General features: G+C 37.1%; 1 protein-coding gene across 8 annotated transcripts in view; it reads left to right on the top strand.

The window, feature by feature from the left end:
• The window catches only part of B3galnt1 (beta-1,3-N-acetylgalactosaminyltransferase 1 (globoside blood group)), a 42776-nt gene extending 25369 nt beyond the window's left edge, over positions 1 to 17407 (top strand). For 5 of the 8 annotated variants that reach the window (XM_047565287.1, XM_047565289.1, XM_047565290.1 and 2 more), the window contains exons 4-5: positions 12038 to 12142; positions 14938 to 17406. In XM_047565287.1, the coding sequence (XP_047421243.1) occupies positions 14972 to 15967 (996 nt within the window). In that variant the 5' untranslated portion in view covers positions 12038 to 12142; positions 14938 to 14971 and the 3' untranslated portion in view covers positions 15968 to 17406. Of the gene's footprint in view, positions 1 to 10620; positions 10645 to 12037; positions 12143 to 14937 lie in introns of those variants that run through there. The other 3 variants (XM_047565293.1, XM_047565291.1, XM_047565292.1) reach the window with 3 other exon arrangements.
• Positions 17408 to 20008: the final 2601 nt, after the last annotated feature.

The raw sequence follows: 20008 nt of genomic DNA, 5'->3' as shown, positions 1-20008 counted from the left end.
AAAATCTCGTAAAGAGATTCTGGATACCAGTCCTTGTTTTCTTTATTGTAAATATCCTAAGTCTGTAGCTCATAGTTTAACTGTGTTTATGGTGTCTTGTCCTTTGATAGTAGTTACATAGTTAGTTTAACATGGTACTGTGTATTTTCCCTCTGTTTTCTAAGACAGGCTTTTTGTGATTTATCTGTGAAGGCTTTCCTTACAGAGGTCACAAATATACTCTGATGTACTTTGTAGTAATAGTTTACTTCTCCGTGTTTAGCCTTATATCAGGTACTGAGTCCTGTCCTAGTGTTTGCGATGTCATCTCCACATTTGTCAAATCCCCATGCATGTGTGGCTCTGCCTCTGGTCTTGCTATTTGATTATTTAATCTCTCTTCTTTGTTTTATTTACTGTAGCTCTGATATGATTTTATAATCCCCTTCCAACTCCAACCTCATTCTTCATTTTCAAAATTGTCTTGATTATTCTTGGATAATTATGGTCCTGAGTATTTTGGGCTCTGTTTGTCAATTTTCTACCAAAATCCTGTGATTTTATTGATTAATTTGGGGAAGTAGAATCTTTACTTTGGAGTTTTCTTATCCCCAAACATTTTATCTCTATTCAGTTTCTTTTATACCTTCTACAGAATTCACATTTTATTCACATTTTTCTTTTTTACATTTTTCAGAAAAGTTTCTTAGTTTTTAGTTTTCTACCTCAGGTCATGCACATTTTTGTTAACTTAATTTGACACTTTAGTTTTTGTTGCCTTTGTGATTTTTTTCTATTAAGTTTTATTTTTTTCATGTTTGTGACCTGTATATTGAGGTATATTGTCTCTAAGCCTATTGGTAAACCTACTCATCTCTCTATATTATCTTTTCCTCCCTTGAGTGTTCTGTGTAGATGATTATGTTACATGAAAGTAATGAGGTGTTTTCCCCTTTTAAACAGTTTTTTTGGTCTCATTTTCTTTCTTGTTTTAATGGATAGTGGGGGTCTCTGAGTACACTGAAGAGTAGGGGTGGTATTGGGCATCCTTGTCTTTTTCCTGGTCATAATGCAGATATCTCTAAAGTCTGATTGTTGTGATTACTATGATTTCTTTAACAGGTTTTGGAACTTCCCTTCTAATGTTTGCTTGTTATGTGATAAATCATCTTTATTGTTTTTATTTCATTATTTTCTCTTTGTTATTCATTTTATTTCCTTTGAAATAACATTGTAATTTTTAACTTCTTGAGCTAAATATTTAACTCATTTATTTTCAATATATCTTTTTTAAAGTATATTATTCTTATTTTGGTAATGAAAGAAGCCAGACTTAGAAATCTACATACTGGATACTGTATAGTTCCATTGATGTGACATTCTGGTAAAGGCAGAGCTGTAGCAGCAAAAACCAAAATAGATTAGTGGTTTCCTGGGACTTTCTTACAAGAGACCACAAGTAGAATTTTGTGATGAAACTGTTTCTGTCTTCTTGTGCTGCTGGTTATGTGACTGAAAACTTACAACACACCATGATAAAAAGGGTAAATTTTACTGTATGTAGAATTATGTACCAATAAATATGCAAAAAAATGTAAAATAAGAAGTAATTCCTTTTTTTAAGAACTACTTTGTTTTTAGAAGGTTATTAATTTTCTAGAAGGACTGATTAAATTATGTCCAGTGTGTTTTTATATGTAGCACTTTTAAAAATAGTTTCAGGGTCAAAATAATATAAAAAGCTGTTACATTAAAGGGTCTTGCCCTTGTCCCTTTTCTAATCCACCCCATTCCTCCCTGCCCACCATGTGTGTTTTTCTGTCGTTTTTCTCATGCGCATATACTTATTATTTCCTCTTCCTTTCTAACATAAAAACTAGCACATTATAAACATTGTTCCAAATCTCACTTCCCTTAGTATATTCTAGAAACCTTCCCATATCAGTCTTCATTCTTGTTTTTTTCTTTAAAACAGCTCCACAGTTGTGAGGATGTCTGTGTCATAGCTGGTGTAAGAAATCCTTATGAGTGGTGCTCTGGGGTTTCATTATTTGCTATAGCAGCATTGCAGTGAATAATCTCATACACATACATCATTTTGGACATATGTGGTTGTGTCTGAAATAAATTCCTGGGTCAGAATTACTAATAAAAGGATGAATGTGTTATCATTCGAGTATTTCCATTGTCCTCCATAGAAGGTTTGTACTTTTTATGTGCCAACAGAACTGTGAAAAGGAATTTTTATCTTTTCTTAATTATTCTTTTATTATTTCTGAATTATTTTAAAGTAGATACAGATTTCTTGAAATCCTGGTCCTAAACCCATCAGTGTTTGACTCAAAAAATAGTAAACTTAAAATAGTTTTTAACAGCTTTCTTGATGTGTAATGGACATAACCATAAAATTATTTCATTTTAAGTGAACAGTTCAGTAATGGTCACTGAATTTCAATATGCTCAGTCATTGCCACAATTCAATTTTAAAATGTCATCATCCCACATGCCCATTTGCAGTCACCCTAGTCCCATACCAAGCAACTATTGACCTCGTGTTGACAGCTTTTCTGTCTTGCCCAGGCACTGTGGTGCACACCTGTAATCCCAGCAGCTCGGGAGGCTGAGGCAGGAGGATTACAAGTTTAAGGTTAGGCAGGAGGATTACAAGTTTAAGGTTAGAAAGATCCTGTCTCAAAATGAAAAATAAAAAGTTCTGGGGATGAGTAATCTTCTTCTCTGATATACAGATGCTCATTCACAAGAATGGGTGCTAGGGAAGAGTAGAGTTACTGTGGGTTAGGTAGAGGTGAGTGAAGGGAGGGTTGGGGTATGGGGATGGGAAGGATAGTAGAATGAATCAGATGTTATTAACCTTAGGTACATATATAATTGTATGACTGGTGGAATTCTACATTATATATAGCCAGAAAAATGAGATATTATACTCCATTATATATGATATATCAAAACAAATTAAACAAAATTTTTTTATAAAAGTTCTGGATATGTATGTCAATGGTAGATGCCCTTGGGATCAATCCCTAGTATCCCCCCGCCCAATTTTTTCCTTCCTGAATATTTAAAGTGAGTCATACAATATATGTTGTGGGGTGTCTAACTTTTTAAACTTTTTAAACTTTTTAACTTGGTTTTTGAGACTCATGCATTTAAGAACTCTAAAACTGATATTTGTTGTGGGATGTACTAGAACACTGCTTCTTACAGGTGAGTAGTATCCCATCATCTTTATTCAAGAACATTATCTTTTGTAGCCAGTTGACATTATCCCACTTAACAAAATAATTCTCCTTGCATCACCTAATGTCTAGATTGTCTTCAGCTTCCGCAGGATCCAGGCCAGGGCCATGCATTGCACTTGTATCTGTCCCTGGATCTCTTTTAATCTAGAGCCATTCCTTTTTCTCATGGCACTACCAACAGAAGAAAGGAGCTCGTGGTCTCATAAAAGCCTACCTCCTGGATTCCCTTGATTGCTTTCTTGTGGTATTTCTTAGCCTGTCTTTCTGTCTTTTGTATTTCTTGTAAAACTTGATTAAGTTCCAATCAGATATTTTCAACTAGAATGCATCACAAGTAATATTGTACAATTTATCTCATTAGGAGACACATAATATGTATTGTTCCACCATTGATAATGTTAAGATTGATCATTGGGTTAGAGTTGTGACACCCTCATCCTACAATGTAAAGTTTATATCTTTTCAGTTCTTGCATCTAAAAAAACATAATCTTTGTGGTATTCCTTTGGTACCACACAGATGTTCATTTTTTCATCAGCCTTGAATTTGATGATCAAAAAACTGATGAATAATCAGCACTGAATCACTAATTTCATGAGATGTTGCAAAATGAGACAGTTTTTGTTATTGTCATTCCAACTACATTTGTAATTGTTTTTCAACCAAAGCTATTTGCTTCCCTTGAACTACAAATAATGATGATGATGATTATTTTTGTAGTACTAAGAATTGAACCTAGGGGTGCTCTACCACTGAGCTACATCCCCAGCCCTTTAATATTTTTTTACTTGCAGTGTTTTATTTCTTTTTTTTTTATTTTTACAGACTGCATTTTGATTCATTGTACACAAATGGTGTACAACTTTTCATTTCTAGGTTATACACAATATAGATTCACACCATTCATGTAATCATACATGTACATAGGGTAATAATGTCTGTCTGTCTCAGTCCACTATCTTTCCTTCCCATCCCTTCCTGCCCCATTTCCCTCTAAACAATCAAAAGTTCCTCCATTCTTCTCTTACCCCCCAACCAATCTCCCACCCCCATTATGTATCATCACCCACTTATCAGAGAAAACATTTAGCCTTTGGTGTTTTGGGCTTGGCTTATTTAACTTAGCATAATATTCTCCAACTCCATCCAGTTACCAGCAAATGACATAATTATATTCTTTATGACTGAGTAGTATTCCATTGTGTATATATACCACAGTTTTGTTATTCATTCATCAATTGAAGGACATCTAACAATTGTGAATTGAGCTGCTATAAACACTGATGTGACTGTGAACTGTAGTATGCTGCTTTTAAGTCTTTTGGGTATAAACCAAGGAGTGGGATAACTGGGTCAAATGGTGGGTTCATTCGAAGTTTCCTGAGAAATCTCCAGACTGCTTTCCAGAGTGGCTGCACCAATTTGCAGCTCTACCAGCAATGTATGAGTGTGCCTTTTCTCCCACATCCACACCAACACTTACTATTGCTTGTGTTCTTGATAATAGCCATTCTAATTGGAGTTAGATGAAATCTTAGGGTGGTTTTGATTTGCATTTCTCTAATTACTAGATATGATGAGCACTTTTTCATATATTTGTTGATCACCTGTAGATCTTCTGTAAAGTGTCTGTCCAGTTCCTTGGCCCATTTATTGATTGGGTTCTTTGTATTTTTGGTGTAAAGTCTTCAAGTTCTTTATAAATTTTGGAGATTAGTGCTCTGTCTGAAGTGTGTGTGGAAAAGATTTTCTCCCACTTTGTATGTTCTCTTTTCACATTATTGATTGTTTTCTTTGCTGAGATAAAGCTTTTTAGTTTGAATCCATACCATTTATTGATTCTTGCTTTTATTTCTTGCACTCTGGAGGTCTTGTTAAGGAAGTCTGGTCCTAAGCCAATGTGATGAAGATTTGGACCTACTTTTTCTTCTGTTTGGTGAAGGGTCTCAGGTCTAATTCCTAGATCCTTAATCCATTTTGATATGAGTTTTGTGCAGGGTGAGAAATGGGGTTTAATTTCATTTTACTGCATATGGATTTCCAATTTTCCCAACACCAATTGTTAAAGAGGCTATCTTTTCTCCATTGTATGTTTTTGGCACCTTTGTCTAGTATGAGATAACTGTATTTATGTGGGTTTGTCTGTGTCTTCTGCTCCATACCATTGGTCTACCTGTTTATTTTGGTGCCAGTACCATCCCAGTCCTTTAATTTTTATTTTGAGATAGGGTCTTACTGAGCTTTTGGCCTTGAACTTGCAGTCCTCCTGCTTCAGCCTCCTGAGTAGCTAGGATTACAGGTGTGCACCCCTGTGCCCATTAGATGATTCTTTTTTACTGTTTTTTGTTTTGTTTTTTTTTTAGTTATACATGACTGTAGAACATACTATTATATAATTATAAAAGCATGGACTATAATTTGTTCTAATTCAGTCCCCAGTACTTCCTTCCCCTCCCATCCTCCCACCCCTGCTCTCTTCCCTCTATTCTACTAATCTTTCTGCTATTTACTTATAGATTTTTTAAAATTAGTGTCTTGTGGATGTACCTGATGGTAAGATTCACTGCAGATATTCATATATATACAAAGGAAAGTTAGGTTGGGTTTATTCTGACTTTCCCTATCCCTTCCCCACTCCTTTCCTTTCATTTCCCTTTGACTATTCCTCTGTAGATCATTCTTTAAAACAGAAAAAAAAATACTTGTCTCCCCACCTCACCAATAATTTTCAGATTAAGGGTTGGTGTAATACCTGCTTCATTGAGATATACTGCATTGTCGCCGTTCAGTTGCAGATTTTTGAAAAAATTTACAGTGTGATATTTTCTTTAAATTTGTGGACTAAGCCAGAATTATGTGTATGTGATTTTAAGTTTCTAACCCAAGCTGTTTCTCTATAGTGGTAAGGATTGAACCCAAGGCTTCATGAATGCTAGGCAAGTACTTTACCTCTGAGCTACATCCCCTCCCCTAAACAAATTTTTAAATGTTTTTCATACATTTTTCTTGTTGATTTCAATTATATTGTGGTTAGAGAATGTAGCCTATATTCACTTGCGTTTTTAGAACTGTTGAGTGGTCTGTGTGATCTAATACCAGTTTTTTGATAAATGTAAAAAAAAGTAAAAATAAATAAATGTTTCATACAGTCTTTGAAACAAATACAGTAGTCCCTCAGTATCTGTGAGGGACTGGTTGCAGAACCCCTGTGGATGCCAAAGTCCTCTGGTGCTCAAGTCCCATATATAAGATAGTATAGTATTTCTATACTATATAATTATATAGTATATATTACATATAGTTATATAGTGTTTCTGTATAACTTATACACATCCTCCTGTATACCTAAAATAATTTGTAAATTATATTCCTAATGCAGTGCAAATAGTTGTTAGACTGTTTAGGGAGTAATGACAAAAAGAATAAGTAAGTCTGTACGTGTTTGGCACAGACACATTTTTTCTAATATTTTCTGTTTGCAGTTAGTTGTATGTATGTGGAATCCATGGATGTGGATGGCCTACTGTATTTTCTTTTTATTGAAAGAAAGGTGCTAAATACTTCTGTTAGATCAAGATTATTAATAATAATATTTGAAACATATTCTTAATTTTTTCTTTGCTTGATATATCAATTACTTAGGGTCTTAGGCCATTTTCTGAGAGACTGGATAACACTTAAAGGAAAATATGTATTTAGCTCATAGTTCTGGAAGTCCAAGAGCATGATGCCAGCATCTGCTTGGCTTCTAGGGAGGGCCATACGTTGATCCATGTGTAGTAGGAAAGTGGGAGTGGAAATGGACATTTACGGGAGGAGCATATATGTAAGGGACTGAGGAGTAACAGTTTGTTCTCCCACTCTCGGGAACTATGTTAATGCCTTCATGAGAGTAGAGCCCCTGACCTAATTACCAGCCCCCCAGTCTACCTAACACTGGGGATTGAACCCAGGGGTGCTCTACCACTGAGCTATATCCCCAACCCTTTTTATATTTATTTTGAGGCAGGGTCTTCTTGCTAAATTGCCCATTACTGGCCTCAAACTTGGTAATTCTCCTGTTTCAGCCTCCCAAGTCACTGGGATTACTGGTGTAAACCACCATATCCAGCCTAGAAACACTGCTATGTTAGTAACCAACTCTTCCCACTCCCTTTTTTTTTTTTTTTTTTTGGTGGTGGTTCTAGAACCCAGGGGCAGCCTGGCTTCAAACTTTATTTTCCTTTTTTTTTTAATCAGGAAAAGTTAATTTGTGCTTATGATTTCATGGGATCAATCCATGAACTGCAGATTTGCTCTAGGCCCAAGGTGAAGTAGACATCATGGCCAAAGGGCGTGGCAGAGGAAAACTGCTCACATCATGATAGCCAGGAAGGAAAGAGAAGGAGAACTGGCCTCAAACTCTCATCCTCCTGCTTCAGCCTCCTGAGTAGCTGGGAATACAGGCATGTGCCATTGCACTTGGCTCAACATGATTTTTGTTGGAAACAAACCATATTCAATTCATAACACTTTTATGTTAAAAATCTTCCATCAGGATTATAGATTTTTTTCATTTATACAATACTTTTCAGGTTTTCCTTTATATTTTGGTGCTATTTTTATGGTTATATAGCTTCTTGATTGGTAAATTATCTTGTTGGATGTTTCCTTCTGTTAGTAACATAATTCCCTTTGTTGCTCTTCAGTTAAAATATGTGATGTTAATCATGAACAACCACGAAAATGGGAAGTTATACTCCGTGTATGTCTGATATGCCAAAGTGTATTCTACTGTTACATATAACTAAAAAGAACAAATTAAAAATTTGTAAAAATATGTGATGTTTAAAGTTAACTATAGCAGCTTTCTCTTGGTTGGCATTTTTGGCTGATATTATACTTTTCTTTTTCCTAATATTTAAACATTTTGTGTTGTTTTGTTTTAGGCATGTGTCTTATTAGCAGTGTATGACAGAATTTTTAAAAATTCATTTTATTGTAAACAAATGGGATACATCTTGTTTCTCTGTACATGAAGTAGAGGTATACCATTTGTGTAATCATACATACTAGGGTAATAGTTTTTGATTCATTCTGTTATTTTTTTTCTTCCCCCCACCCCTCCCACCCCTCTTATCCCTCTATAGAGCCCCTCCTTCCTCCATTCTTGCCCCCTTCCCACCCCCTATATGTGTCATCATCCACTTATCAGTGAGATCATTCGTCCTTTGGTTTTTTGAGATTGTCTTATCTCACTTAGCATGATATTCTCCAATTGCATCCATTTGCCTGCAAATGGTATGGCAGAATTTTAAGCCAGTCTGTGAAGTCTCTTTTTCAGTAGATGAGTTATTTACCTTAGTTAACAATATGTTTAAATTTACTCCTGTCATCTTTTGTTTTCCATTGGCCATGCATTTTCTCTGGGTTTTTTCCTTTTTTCCTGCCTTCCATTTAATAGTTAACTTGCTTTATTTCTTTTCTCAGGTTAGAAGGTATATGTTCCAAATTCATTCATTCAGTATTCAATCTGAAGGTTAATATGCATTTTTTCCCCTGTGGTACTGGAGATTGAACCTGCCGTCATGCTCCCCCACTGCCCCTGCTCCTTTTCTTTTGAGTCAGGGTCCTGCTGAGTTCCTGAGGTTGGCCTTGAACTTACAATCCTCCTGCCTCAGCCTCCTGAATTGCCGGGATTATAGGTGTACAGCACCAGACCCAGCTTAATACACATTCGTAAATGAATTTTTTAGCAAAATGTTAAGGCTTATCAGTATCCTTATTCCTCCTGAATCAGCCAGTCAGCATATTTTGGTTTTCCTCTGAAACATCGTTTGCAGGCACTGTATCATTTTTTTAATTTTGATTTCACTTTTTTTTTAACCATGTGGACAAAAATTTATTTTTGTTCTTTATTCTTCCTTGTTTTCTATGGTTATTAGTTTTCAGTATTTTTAAAAATAATTTATAAATTTTTAATAATGTTCTTGCATTCCATTTCTTCCCCAAGTTTATTTTTCTTCATATTAAAATACATTCTTTAGGACTTCTTTGAGCAAGAACATGAGGGTTTTATAAGTCCTAATCTTTTTGAAATCTCCTTATTTCATCTGATTCTCTAAAATTCATCTACAAAATAAGTATAATAAAACTATCTCACCTACCACACAGGATTATTGGGGGGAAAATAAATTTAACATTTTATAAACTGTTATACCTGTTCATGTGTGTGTGTGTGTGTGTGTGTGTGTGTGTGTGTGTGTAAGAGACACACTGTTAGATTATACTGTTTTGAGTGGGTTTTTTAAAAATAATTCCTGTACTGAAATAATAGAGAATATAACTAATAAAATGTTATGAATTATATGTGATCAGAGTTTTGTGGGAAAACTAGGACAAGATAAAAGTCAGGATCCTAACTCCTACTTAAGGTCACTACCATTAAGTGGCACTTTGAGTCATGTAGGTATTATATCTAGGTTTGGGGCTTTGTTTTTATTTAGACATGATTCAGCTATCCTACCTCTCAGTATATCCAGAGGAAAAGAGATACCTGCCTATTTACTATATCACTATTTACATTAGTCCTGGAACAAACCAAGAAGTTCATCAATGGATGAATAGATAAAAATAATGTAGTACATGTACACAGTGTAATGTTATTCAGCCATAAAAAGGATTTAGCCCTGTCATTTGAGGCAACATGCATGGAACTAGAGGGCATTATGTTAAGTGAAAGAAGCCAGGCATAGTGCAAATACTGCATGTTCTTACTCATGAGTGGAAGTTAAAAAAGTTGGTCACTTAAAAAGTAGAAAGTAGAAGAGAGATCACTAGAGGAAGGGAAGAATAGGAGGGAGGAGGATAGAAAGGTGAATAAGTGCCAAAGTATATTTGGAGAAGGCAAATAATCCTGATGCCTTATAGCATAGTGGAATAAGTATAGTATAACAATTAATTATGTATTTCAAGATAAATGAGAAGAATTTGAAGGTTCCCAGCCCATAGAAATGATAATATTTGAAGAGGTAGAAACTGCCTTTAACCCTGATCTGATCATTACATGTAGTATCGATGTATTGAATTACAACACTGTACACCATAAACAAATACAAATACATCCACAAAAAATGAAGAATTTTAAAGTTTTAATAAATGTTTTTAAATTCCCCTCTAGAAAGTATATAAGAATGCCCACATGAATTTCTTTTCCCCTCATGCATACTATTTAGTATCTTTTTTTTTAATTTGCTACTTTGAGATTTTTTTGTTAGAATATTTCTTCTCATTGCATTTGAACATTGTGTTATCTTTCCATCACTAACAGAATACCTGCAATAATTAACTTAAGGAGGGAAAGTTTGCCAGGAGTGTGGCACCTGCCTGTAATTCCAGCAACTTGGGAGGCTGAGTCAGGAGAAGTGTAAGTTCAAAGCCAGCCTCAGCAACTTTGGGAGGCCCTGTCTCAAAATAAAAATTTTTTTAAAAAGTCTGGCTCAGTGGTGAAGTACTCGTGGGCTCAATCTCTTGTACCAAAAATGAGGGTGGGGGGTTTACTGTGGCTCACAGTTACAGAGGTTTTAGTTCATGGTCATTTGACTGTTGATTTGAACTGTTGGTGAGGCAGCACATCATGGCAGGAGCACATGACAGAGGAGGCCTGTTTACCTCATGGCGACTAGGAAGCCAACAGAGAGACAGGAAGGGCAGGGTTGCAGTGTCTCCTTCCAGGGCATGCCCCCGACTTCCTTCTAATAGGTCCCACCTACTAAAGTTTGGGGACCAGGCCTTTAACACACGGACCTTTGGGACACATTCAGTATCCAAACTGTCACAAACATCTTTTCTTACTTTAGTAACCTTTGTAGTCTTTTGAGCATTGCCATTGGCCATTTCTTCTCGTTTAGTTTTTATCTTTTTCTTAATTGATGAGAATTCCATGTTTTCTTTTGGTGTTTCCACAGGTTTTTCTTTCTCTCATCTTTGACTCTTAGTGCTTGTGGAGTATTTTTTTGGTATAAGAAGTGATATATGTCAGTGCCTCCCCATTCCTCATATCCACCTCTGGTTTTTAAACTTGATCAGTAGGAAAAAAGAAAAAAAAAGATCCGAGCAGACTTAATTGTGGATTAATTGTGCCTCATTGCCTGTTCATTTATTAATGTGTCTTGAGTTTTCATGAGTGGGGAGGAGGTTGAAGGGGCAGAAGTGCACTGTGGAGGGGTAATTGGCATTTGCTCAGGGCTGCCTTCTCTGAATTTGATTATGGAACAGAGAAAGAGAAGACACAAGTGGAGTGTCTCTCAGTAGTTGGCCTATTCTACTTCTTGTAATGACCTCGGTTCTTTATCAAAGAAGTGGGGCAGCGGTAGGGTGACAGAAGATATCAGAGGATGAGAGAACTTTTTTTTCCTCAGTGCTAGGGATAAAACCCAGGGCCTCATGCAATGCAGCCTACCTCTGAGCAAATCCCCAACCCCTACATATGTATTCAAGTCTTGAATCTGTGCTGGTTTTGAATACCATGTGTCATTTTGCCATGGAGATACCATTGACTTTGAATTCTGTAAAAAGCAGTATTTTTTTTTTTTTAATTTTGTTTCAAGGAATGTTCTTTGTTCAGAAAGGAATGTGGAGTGCAGAATCTTTTCCTTCTCCTCTTTGACTCTTTTTTTTTTTTTTTTAAGGTTTAGTTGTGTTTATTTTTATGTGGTGCTGAGGCTTGATTCCAGTGTCTCACACATGCTAGACAAGCACTCTACCACTGAGCCACAACCCCAGCCCTGCTCTTTGACTCTTAATCTCCTGATTTATAGGTGAATGCTGGCTTTTTACATATCTTATAGAAATTTCAAGCATTATTCTTGACTGCTACATTCTGCTGAATGTTCACTGGGTGAAACTGAAGGTCCATCAAGAAGGTAAGAAATGGAAATGTATTTGTGGCTTTTAAATGTACTATCATTCAAGTAATAAAAAATTTTCAAACATTATTTCTTTAGGATAATCCCTTTTGACATAAAAATCAATGTATAGAACACAGATAGGACGGCATAGATGGTAAGTCTCTGTTGAAGAACACCTAACACAGCCCAGAGGCCCTGCGTGTTTTATCCCTCATTTGCACTGTTCTAATGACTCCAGCAGAGGGACAGGAAACCAAGGCTCCGAGAGGTTCATAACACACCCCACTGCCCTGGTTGGTAAAGGACGGAGCTGGAGTGTGGACTCTGGTCTTTCTGCCTTCAGGCCACCTGTGTTGTTAGTGACTGAAAGTCTGTTCTGGCCAGTGCATTACAGACCTTCCCCCACTTTTGAGTTGGATAGTTTCTCCTCTTTTTCTGCTGTTTTATTTTCTTCTTGGGCCCATACATCTGTTAACATCATAACCATCATAACATTTTCACATTTAGAAACCATGGCTTATAGAATATATAAAAATAACTTTTTATATTAAGATTTGCTATTTAAGTTCTTCCCATTATTGAAGAGTAGCAGGGTCTCCATCGCCCATGCGCAGTTATAAACAGTACACCTTAGTACACTTTCCTCTTGTCTGTATGATGTTTGTTATAATATGCTGATTTGTTAGGCTGAGACATAAGACTGGCGTCTGACAACTATTCTAATAAATTTACAAGTTGTCAGTGGATGAAATGTAAATGTTGCCCCTAAGGGTTTTGCAATGACCAGTAGCCAAGTGAGGGAAAAAAACGTGTAAACATAGTGTTAATTACATCTAAAATTTTCGTTCTAGAACTATCATATATCATGTTTCTTTCAGGGACTATTTATGGCTATTAAGGGATTAGGGGAGGGTGGGAGTTGCATGGACAGACCTACCATAGTGTTCTTATTCAAATGCAAATAGTATGTCAGTGCCACTGCACTCCTGCGGGCCTTCTTCTGCCTTGCACGTTGACTCTTGAGAAAAATTATTTTTGCCAACAAAGTCAATAGAATGTAAGTCAGGAAGCAAGACAACCAAACTGGGGACGGTTTGCCGAAACATTCCATTACATGTATGTAACTTCAGATGGAGAAAGCACTAGAAATAGAAAAGATTTTCATGTCCAGAATAATCAGGCAAGTGAGTATGGCCAGATCCAGAAGGAAAGGAATCTTGAGATCTGTATAAAGAGGCAGAAGAGCTGTGTGTTCACACACCCCAAGGTCATTCCAAGGTAGAACCCTTGACGTTAATGTTCATCTTATACAGCAAATTGTGAATTCCCAAGAGCCATTGCCCAGATAATTGTTGGTGAAGGGACAGCTATCAGAAGCCTCCTCAGTCTTCTCCTCATGTTATCATTCTGCCCCTTACTCTGAAATTCCTTAGCTTTTGATGTAAGCAGTCTGTACTGCACACTCTTACCATATGGAACTGTTGCCTTGGGATTTTCTTTTCTTCCTCTCTTTTACTTCCTTTGGAAGTGGAATGGTGCAGTCTGTTGATATAGACCATGTCCAGTGAACACTTAGGCACTCTTGACCTTGGACTGTCCTTCGGCACACAAAGGCCTGTGGGGTCTGGAACAGAGCTGAAGCCTGTCATCCCCAGTCTGAAGGTGCTGAGTCACATAGCTCTGTTCCCTTGTCTCAACTGGAGGTTTTGGTAAAAGCAAGTATTCTAGAAGGCCCCTTGCACAATTCTGATCTGGTGTGTGGTGTCTGAATAGATTGGAATGGGAAATGTGAAAACTCAGTACCAAAGACAGACTTTTTTTTCCCCCACTGGCTGCTTCATTGGGGGCTTTCAGTGGTTTCTAAGCATGAGTAGCAGTGACACCTAGACCCTTTCCCAACATGCAGAAGGCACAGAAAAGTGAGACCCGACAAAGAGGGGACACATGGAGGAATAAAGATAGACTTTTATTTACACACTTGCTTCTAGACTGAGCATTGAGTTTAGCCAGTGAGGTAAAGTGGGGGCTGGGGTGGTGTTTTGGGCAAGTAAAAGCTGTTTCCTAGTCTAAGAAAGAAAAAAAAAAGAAAGAAAGAAAAATGTTATCCTATTTGTGTGTCTGACGGACTCACCTTCAGGTGAAGTTTCCACCTTTATCTGATCCCCCATATCAGTGGCCACCATAATAATTATTGCCAAAAGAACAAATTAAGTAAATAAAATAATTATTGCTATTGGGTTTTCTTACTCCAAATTTGGTAGAATAAGATCACACAGATGAGAAAGATCCTTGGTTCACTTGGACATGTTGCTAGTAATACATCCTTGCATTAAATCCTTTACTTTGTTTTCTTTTCTATAATGGCAAAAAATGAAGAAACACAATTTTGTTTGTTTTTATTGTAGTTTTTTTGGGGGGAGGGGGGCAGTGGTGGGCATTGAACCCAAGCACTCTACCAACTGAGCTATATCCCCAACCCCTGTAGATTAATTTTTAAACTTATCATTACTCATCTCTTTCTGTCCTTCCAGGCATCTAAGAAAAATATCATATTTCAGAGAAGATAGTTATTTGTATAGAATAAAAAGTATTCATTTCAAAGTAATTAAAAGATGTGTTTTAACCTTGGTCTTGATGTAAAAGCTGACTTTTGGTTTGTTGGTATCCATTTGCTTATGGTTAAATGACATTAAGTAGAGTCATTCAAGTCAGGATTTGGTGTTTTGCTTTACAGCCTTTGTTTTCAGATACCAATTGAAAATATGTTTTGAATGATGGAGTGCTAACCTGATTTTTGATAAATCTTCCAGAACCTGTGCCTTACGTGCTCCCCAGCTGCTGTGGATGGCCCTGACTCTTTTGACTGCCCTTCCTAGTAGGATGTCACTGAGATCCCTCAAATGGAGCCTCTTGTTGCTGTCGCTCCTGAGTTTCCTCGTGATGTGGTACCTCAGCCTTCCTCACTACAACGTGATAGAGCGTGTGAACTGGATGTACTTCTACGAGTATGAGCCAATTTACAGACAAGACTTTCGCTTTACACTTCGAGAGCACTCAAACTGTTCTCATCAAAACCCATTTCTGGTCATCCTGGTGACCTCGCACCCCTCAGATGTGAAAGCCAGGCAGGCCATTAGGGTTACTTGGGGTGAAAAAAAGTCTTGGTGGGGATATGAGGTTCTTACATTTTTCTTATTAGGCCAGCAAACTGAAAGGGAAGATAAAATGTTAGCATTGTCCTTAGAGGACGAGCACCTTCTTTATGGTGACATAATACGACAAGATTTTTTAGACACATATAATAACCTGACCTTGAAAACCATTATGGCATTCAGGTGGGTAACTGAGTTTTGCCCCAATGCCAAGTACATCATGAAGACAGACACTGATGTTTTCATTAATACTGGCAATTTAGTGAAGTATCTTTTAAATTTAAATCACTCAGAGAAGTTTTTCACAGGTTATCCTCTAATTGACAATTATTCCTATAGAGGATTTTACCAGAAAAACCATATTTCGTACCAGGAGTATCCTTTCAAGGTGTTCCCTCCCTACTGTAGTGGGTTGGGTTATATAATGTCCAGAGATTTGGTGCCAAGAATCTATGAAATGATGGGTCATGTAAAACCCATCAAGTTTGAAGATGTTTATGTTGGGATCTGTTTGAATTTGTTAAAAGTGGACATTCATATTCCAGAAGACACAAACCTTTTCTTTTTATATAGAATCCATTTAGATGTCTGCCAACTCAGACGTGTGATTGCAGCCCATGGCTTTTCTTCCAAGGAAATCATCACCTTTTGGCAGGTTATGCTAAGGAACACCACATGCCATTATTAACTTTACACTCTACCAAAAATCTGGAGAAGGGCAGGGTACTTCATGGAAAGTCTTAAAGTTGGTGTTGTGGAAAACTCAGAAAAGTCAGTGTGCTGGCTCACACTGAACTGAAGTCATGGAGAACCCATGGACTAGAGACTGGAGGGCCAAACATTACTAGTGATTTATTTTGACAAAATTCAAGTTGGGTCCTTTAAAAGTGGTATTCAGAGGAATTAAATGTAAAGTAATCAGAGGTTTTTGTCTGTAAAATTAATAGGGCCAAACATTGAACATGTTGTTCTATAGATTAGAATTTCTTAAAAGGGTTTCCTGATTTATAAGCTCATTAGTTCATAAAAACAAAACAACGTGGAGTTCTGTTTATTGAATGGTCTAGTCACTTAAGGGTTTAGGATGTATTTTACATGGATTACCAACTTTTAAAAAATATATAGTTCTGTGTAAAAAATACTTCACTGATGTTGTACTGAACAAAATTATATCTGTTTTTGGTCATTCAGAAGACATTTAAAGATGTTGCAATATTTTGGAGTTACCAGTTATTATTTAATGTTACTTCAAACTTTCTGGGTGTTTAAATGTTATGGTGGTTTCAATACCGTATAATAGAATATTGAATCAGTTCTTATATTTGAGCTTTGTTCTGGTTACTTCATTGATCAGTTTATTATTGATAGCCCCATTAATGTGAAGTCATAAGTCATTTATTGAGTATGAGTAATCTCTTGGACTTCATTTTATATTTTACTGTGGTAATGTAAAGAATAATTACAGCAAGAAAACATGAGTTATTGTCTTGTTTTTAAAAATATAGTTCCCAGTGTTTTTAGATATCACTTCAGCTGTTTCATTTCCCCGCCCTGGAATCTAGGAATTATATAGGATGCCAGGCAGTATATTTCCTTTTAGAAAGGACTCGGAAGGCACAAAATGAGGGAGAGGACTTGATGGACAGAATGTTATAAGAAGAGTGTCATTTATCAGTATTTGGGTTGGAAAAACAAGACTGAAGATTCAAGTTGCAATGTTAATCTACCCCATGTGTTTTCTCATTAACAATCAATTTGTGAATAAAGGAAAAAAAAAGAAAAGCTGCTGCTGTTAGTGTTTGTAATCGAGATGAAGGGCCCCATGTCTAGTCTGAAGTCTAGTCTGATTTAAATCCCATGTGCTTTTGTAGAAACAGTGATGTGCCCTTTGTTGGAAATGCTACTAGTTGGTCAAAAAGGAGTTCTTGTCCCTATATTCCTGGGATTATACAGTTTTCTATTAGAGTTGATTTAGGACAAGTAATTCCTTTCTTTTTAATTATAAGAGAGCAAAGATCAAACCCTTTGGCAGGAAATAAAAGTTTGAAAGTATGTAGTCAGCTCTTGTAATACGGAGATATTTATAATTCACCAATGTGAAAAATCTAACCTGAATTAAAGCTGCTATAATGCGTGGTTCTCTATAACGAGGCTATTTCTTTTTCCCTGGGATTAGACCTGATTCAGTTATGATAAAATCAGTTAAATGAAATGCTTTGTGGAATTAGTCTGTACCCTTGCTAATCCCCAACTATGTGGAAGTCACGTTCTTTAAGACTGATGATTAGATTTGTTCAGTGTTGCAGACTACATTGATGCTTGAGAAGCTAAGTCAGGAGTTTTAGAACTTTTAAAATAAAAAATAATTTCCTTTCATTCTAAGACCCTGGGTGGCTGACCCAAAATTTAAAGGATTGTCCCTTCTGAACTGTTTTAGAAGATCTCTAAAACAATTTTGAAAAACAGTTGGGTCATTATATTTTTCATTTTTACCAGTATGTTTCTTAACCTTTCAAGTAGTAAATGTAACCCTGTGGTAGCTAACCAAATCAACAACTTTTTAAATTTCAACTCATATAACTTAGTTTAATACTGGAATCTACCCCTATGCTGTGCTTGCATCCCAGCTACCACAACCTGGCCACCCCATGGTCTTACACACTGTCTGCTTCACTTACTTACTTTGCCTGTGTGCATTGATTCTGTGACCCCTAGCATATTAGTTAGCTTTTGTTAGATTATGCTGCAGGAACTCCCAGGTCTCGGAGGTGAGGACCATCATGTTTTCTTTAGACCCACATTGCCTGCCACTGGTTGCCCGTGATTGACGGAGGCCCTGGTCCCTGTGTCTTCTCATTCCAGGGTACAGGCTGAAGGGCAGCCCCTGTCTGGAACACACCATTCTTAGAGAGGAAAGGAAAAAAGCAGCTGGTGAAATACAGTGGCATATACATCAACTTGCCAAAACAAATCCAGTTCTAAGCCCAGTGACAGGGATGGAGAAGTGTATTATTCTCACGGGAAGTAACTACAGTCATGGGTGATGAATCAGGTGCACCATTGTAATCTACACCTACTGTGAGAAAAGGAGAGAGGGTGGTTCTGTTAGGGTTTGGATCTTAAATGTCCCTGAAACGCCTATATCCTAAAGGCTTGGTCACCAGCCTGTGGTACTGTTGGGAGGTGGTGGAGTCTTTAGAAGGCAAGGTCTTATGGAAGGAAGTTATGTCGTTGGGAGCATGACTTTGAAGCGGATATAGGGATCTACCCCTCTCTCTCTGCTTCTGGCCACCATGAAGTGAACAGTGCTTCTCTGCTCCATATTTCTGTCATGATATTCTGCCTTGCTGCAGACTCAAAAGCAATGTAACCAAGTGACCATGAACTGAAACTGTCAGCTAGAATAAACTTTTCCTCCTTTTAAGTTAATTATCTCAGGTATTTTGTCAAAGCAATAGAAAATTAACAGATTTTGAGCTGGGTCAAGTAGAAGTTTTTCTGGCCCACTTGGAATTGGTGCTTTGGGAATTTACTCTTCTCTGAGAGCTCGCTTTTAACCCTCCTTAATCTTTCCTTAGTTTTACCCTAAATGGTCTTGGCATTATGTGTTTCCATGAACTCCCCAGATGCCAAACTGCTTATAACAAAAATACTTCTGAGCCTGAGGCGGGATGCAGTTACTTTTCTTGAGGTCTGGTAGACAGGATGGAGAGCAGGCGATAGGAAGCTGAATATGGAGAATGTGGCAAGCCCATCCTGCCATCTTTGGGGCTCACGTATCCTATAATCCACTAAGAATTCATATCCTTTACATTAAACCAACTGTGGATTTTTTTGTGAGCAAAAGACCAACTCTCATTGGGACTCTTTCACGCTCCCTTGCTCAGATTTTCCTATGTGTGGTTAATATGGGGAGTCCATCAAAATAGGTGGCAAATTCTGGTGTTTATTAAGTTATAGGATTTTTTGTTATGACCCCAAGTTTATTTAAAATATAAAGTTGAGAGGTAAATGTGTAATGTGATCTGAGCTCAGTGTGCCCTTACGTATAACGAAATCCTTGATCCTTCCTCTCTCAATACCTAATAGAATAGTTTTCAGTCCCATGTACTACACAAGCCACAAAGAAAGAAGAGTAAGGAAGTGGCTTATGATTCTTGTTAGTCCTTGCCACAGCCTGCCTCTTTACCATCACCCTTTCTAGCTGTGGCCCTTGTATCCTGTGTCTCTGTTACCTCGTCCCCTACTTCTCTTAGATGATGATATTGTCCATATCAAATAACTAAAGGAAATAGTTTATTCTGAGACAAATATGAATGACCACTGCTCAGGAACATTGATTCAACGAACCCTGAATGATGTGTTCGGATGGAAAACGTGAACTTTCATAACCACAGAACAAAAGTACTGACCATACACATTGGTGGAAGCCTTAGGCAGACAGGCTACAGCAAAGAGGAGAAATCTTTTCTGTAGATTTTAGATATTACAGCATTCTTAGCTTTAGGGTTGGCGGAAGCTACAGGTCTGCTAAGCTCAGACATTCTGAGAGTTTTACTGAATAGGAAGATTTTAGGTTAGATACAGAGGCTGAAAGCAAATGACTTTTATTAAAGGGACTAGGATAGCCAAAGATAATTTTGGCCCTTGATCTACAGCAGTCCATCTCTCCACTGTCAGGATAATTCTATTCAGCTGAGGTCAATCAGTCTGCAGAATCTATAATACA

This window comes from Sciurus carolinensis, chromosome 9, assembly GCF_902686445.1.
Source record: "Sciurus carolinensis chromosome 9, mSciCar1.2, whole genome shotgun sequence".
Classification (NCBI taxonomy): domain Eukaryota; kingdom Metazoa; phylum Chordata; class Mammalia; order Rodentia; family Sciuridae; genus Sciurus; species Sciurus carolinensis.
Note: the sequence above shows the minus strand (reverse complement) of the source record. Positions and strands in the feature narration are given on the sequence as shown.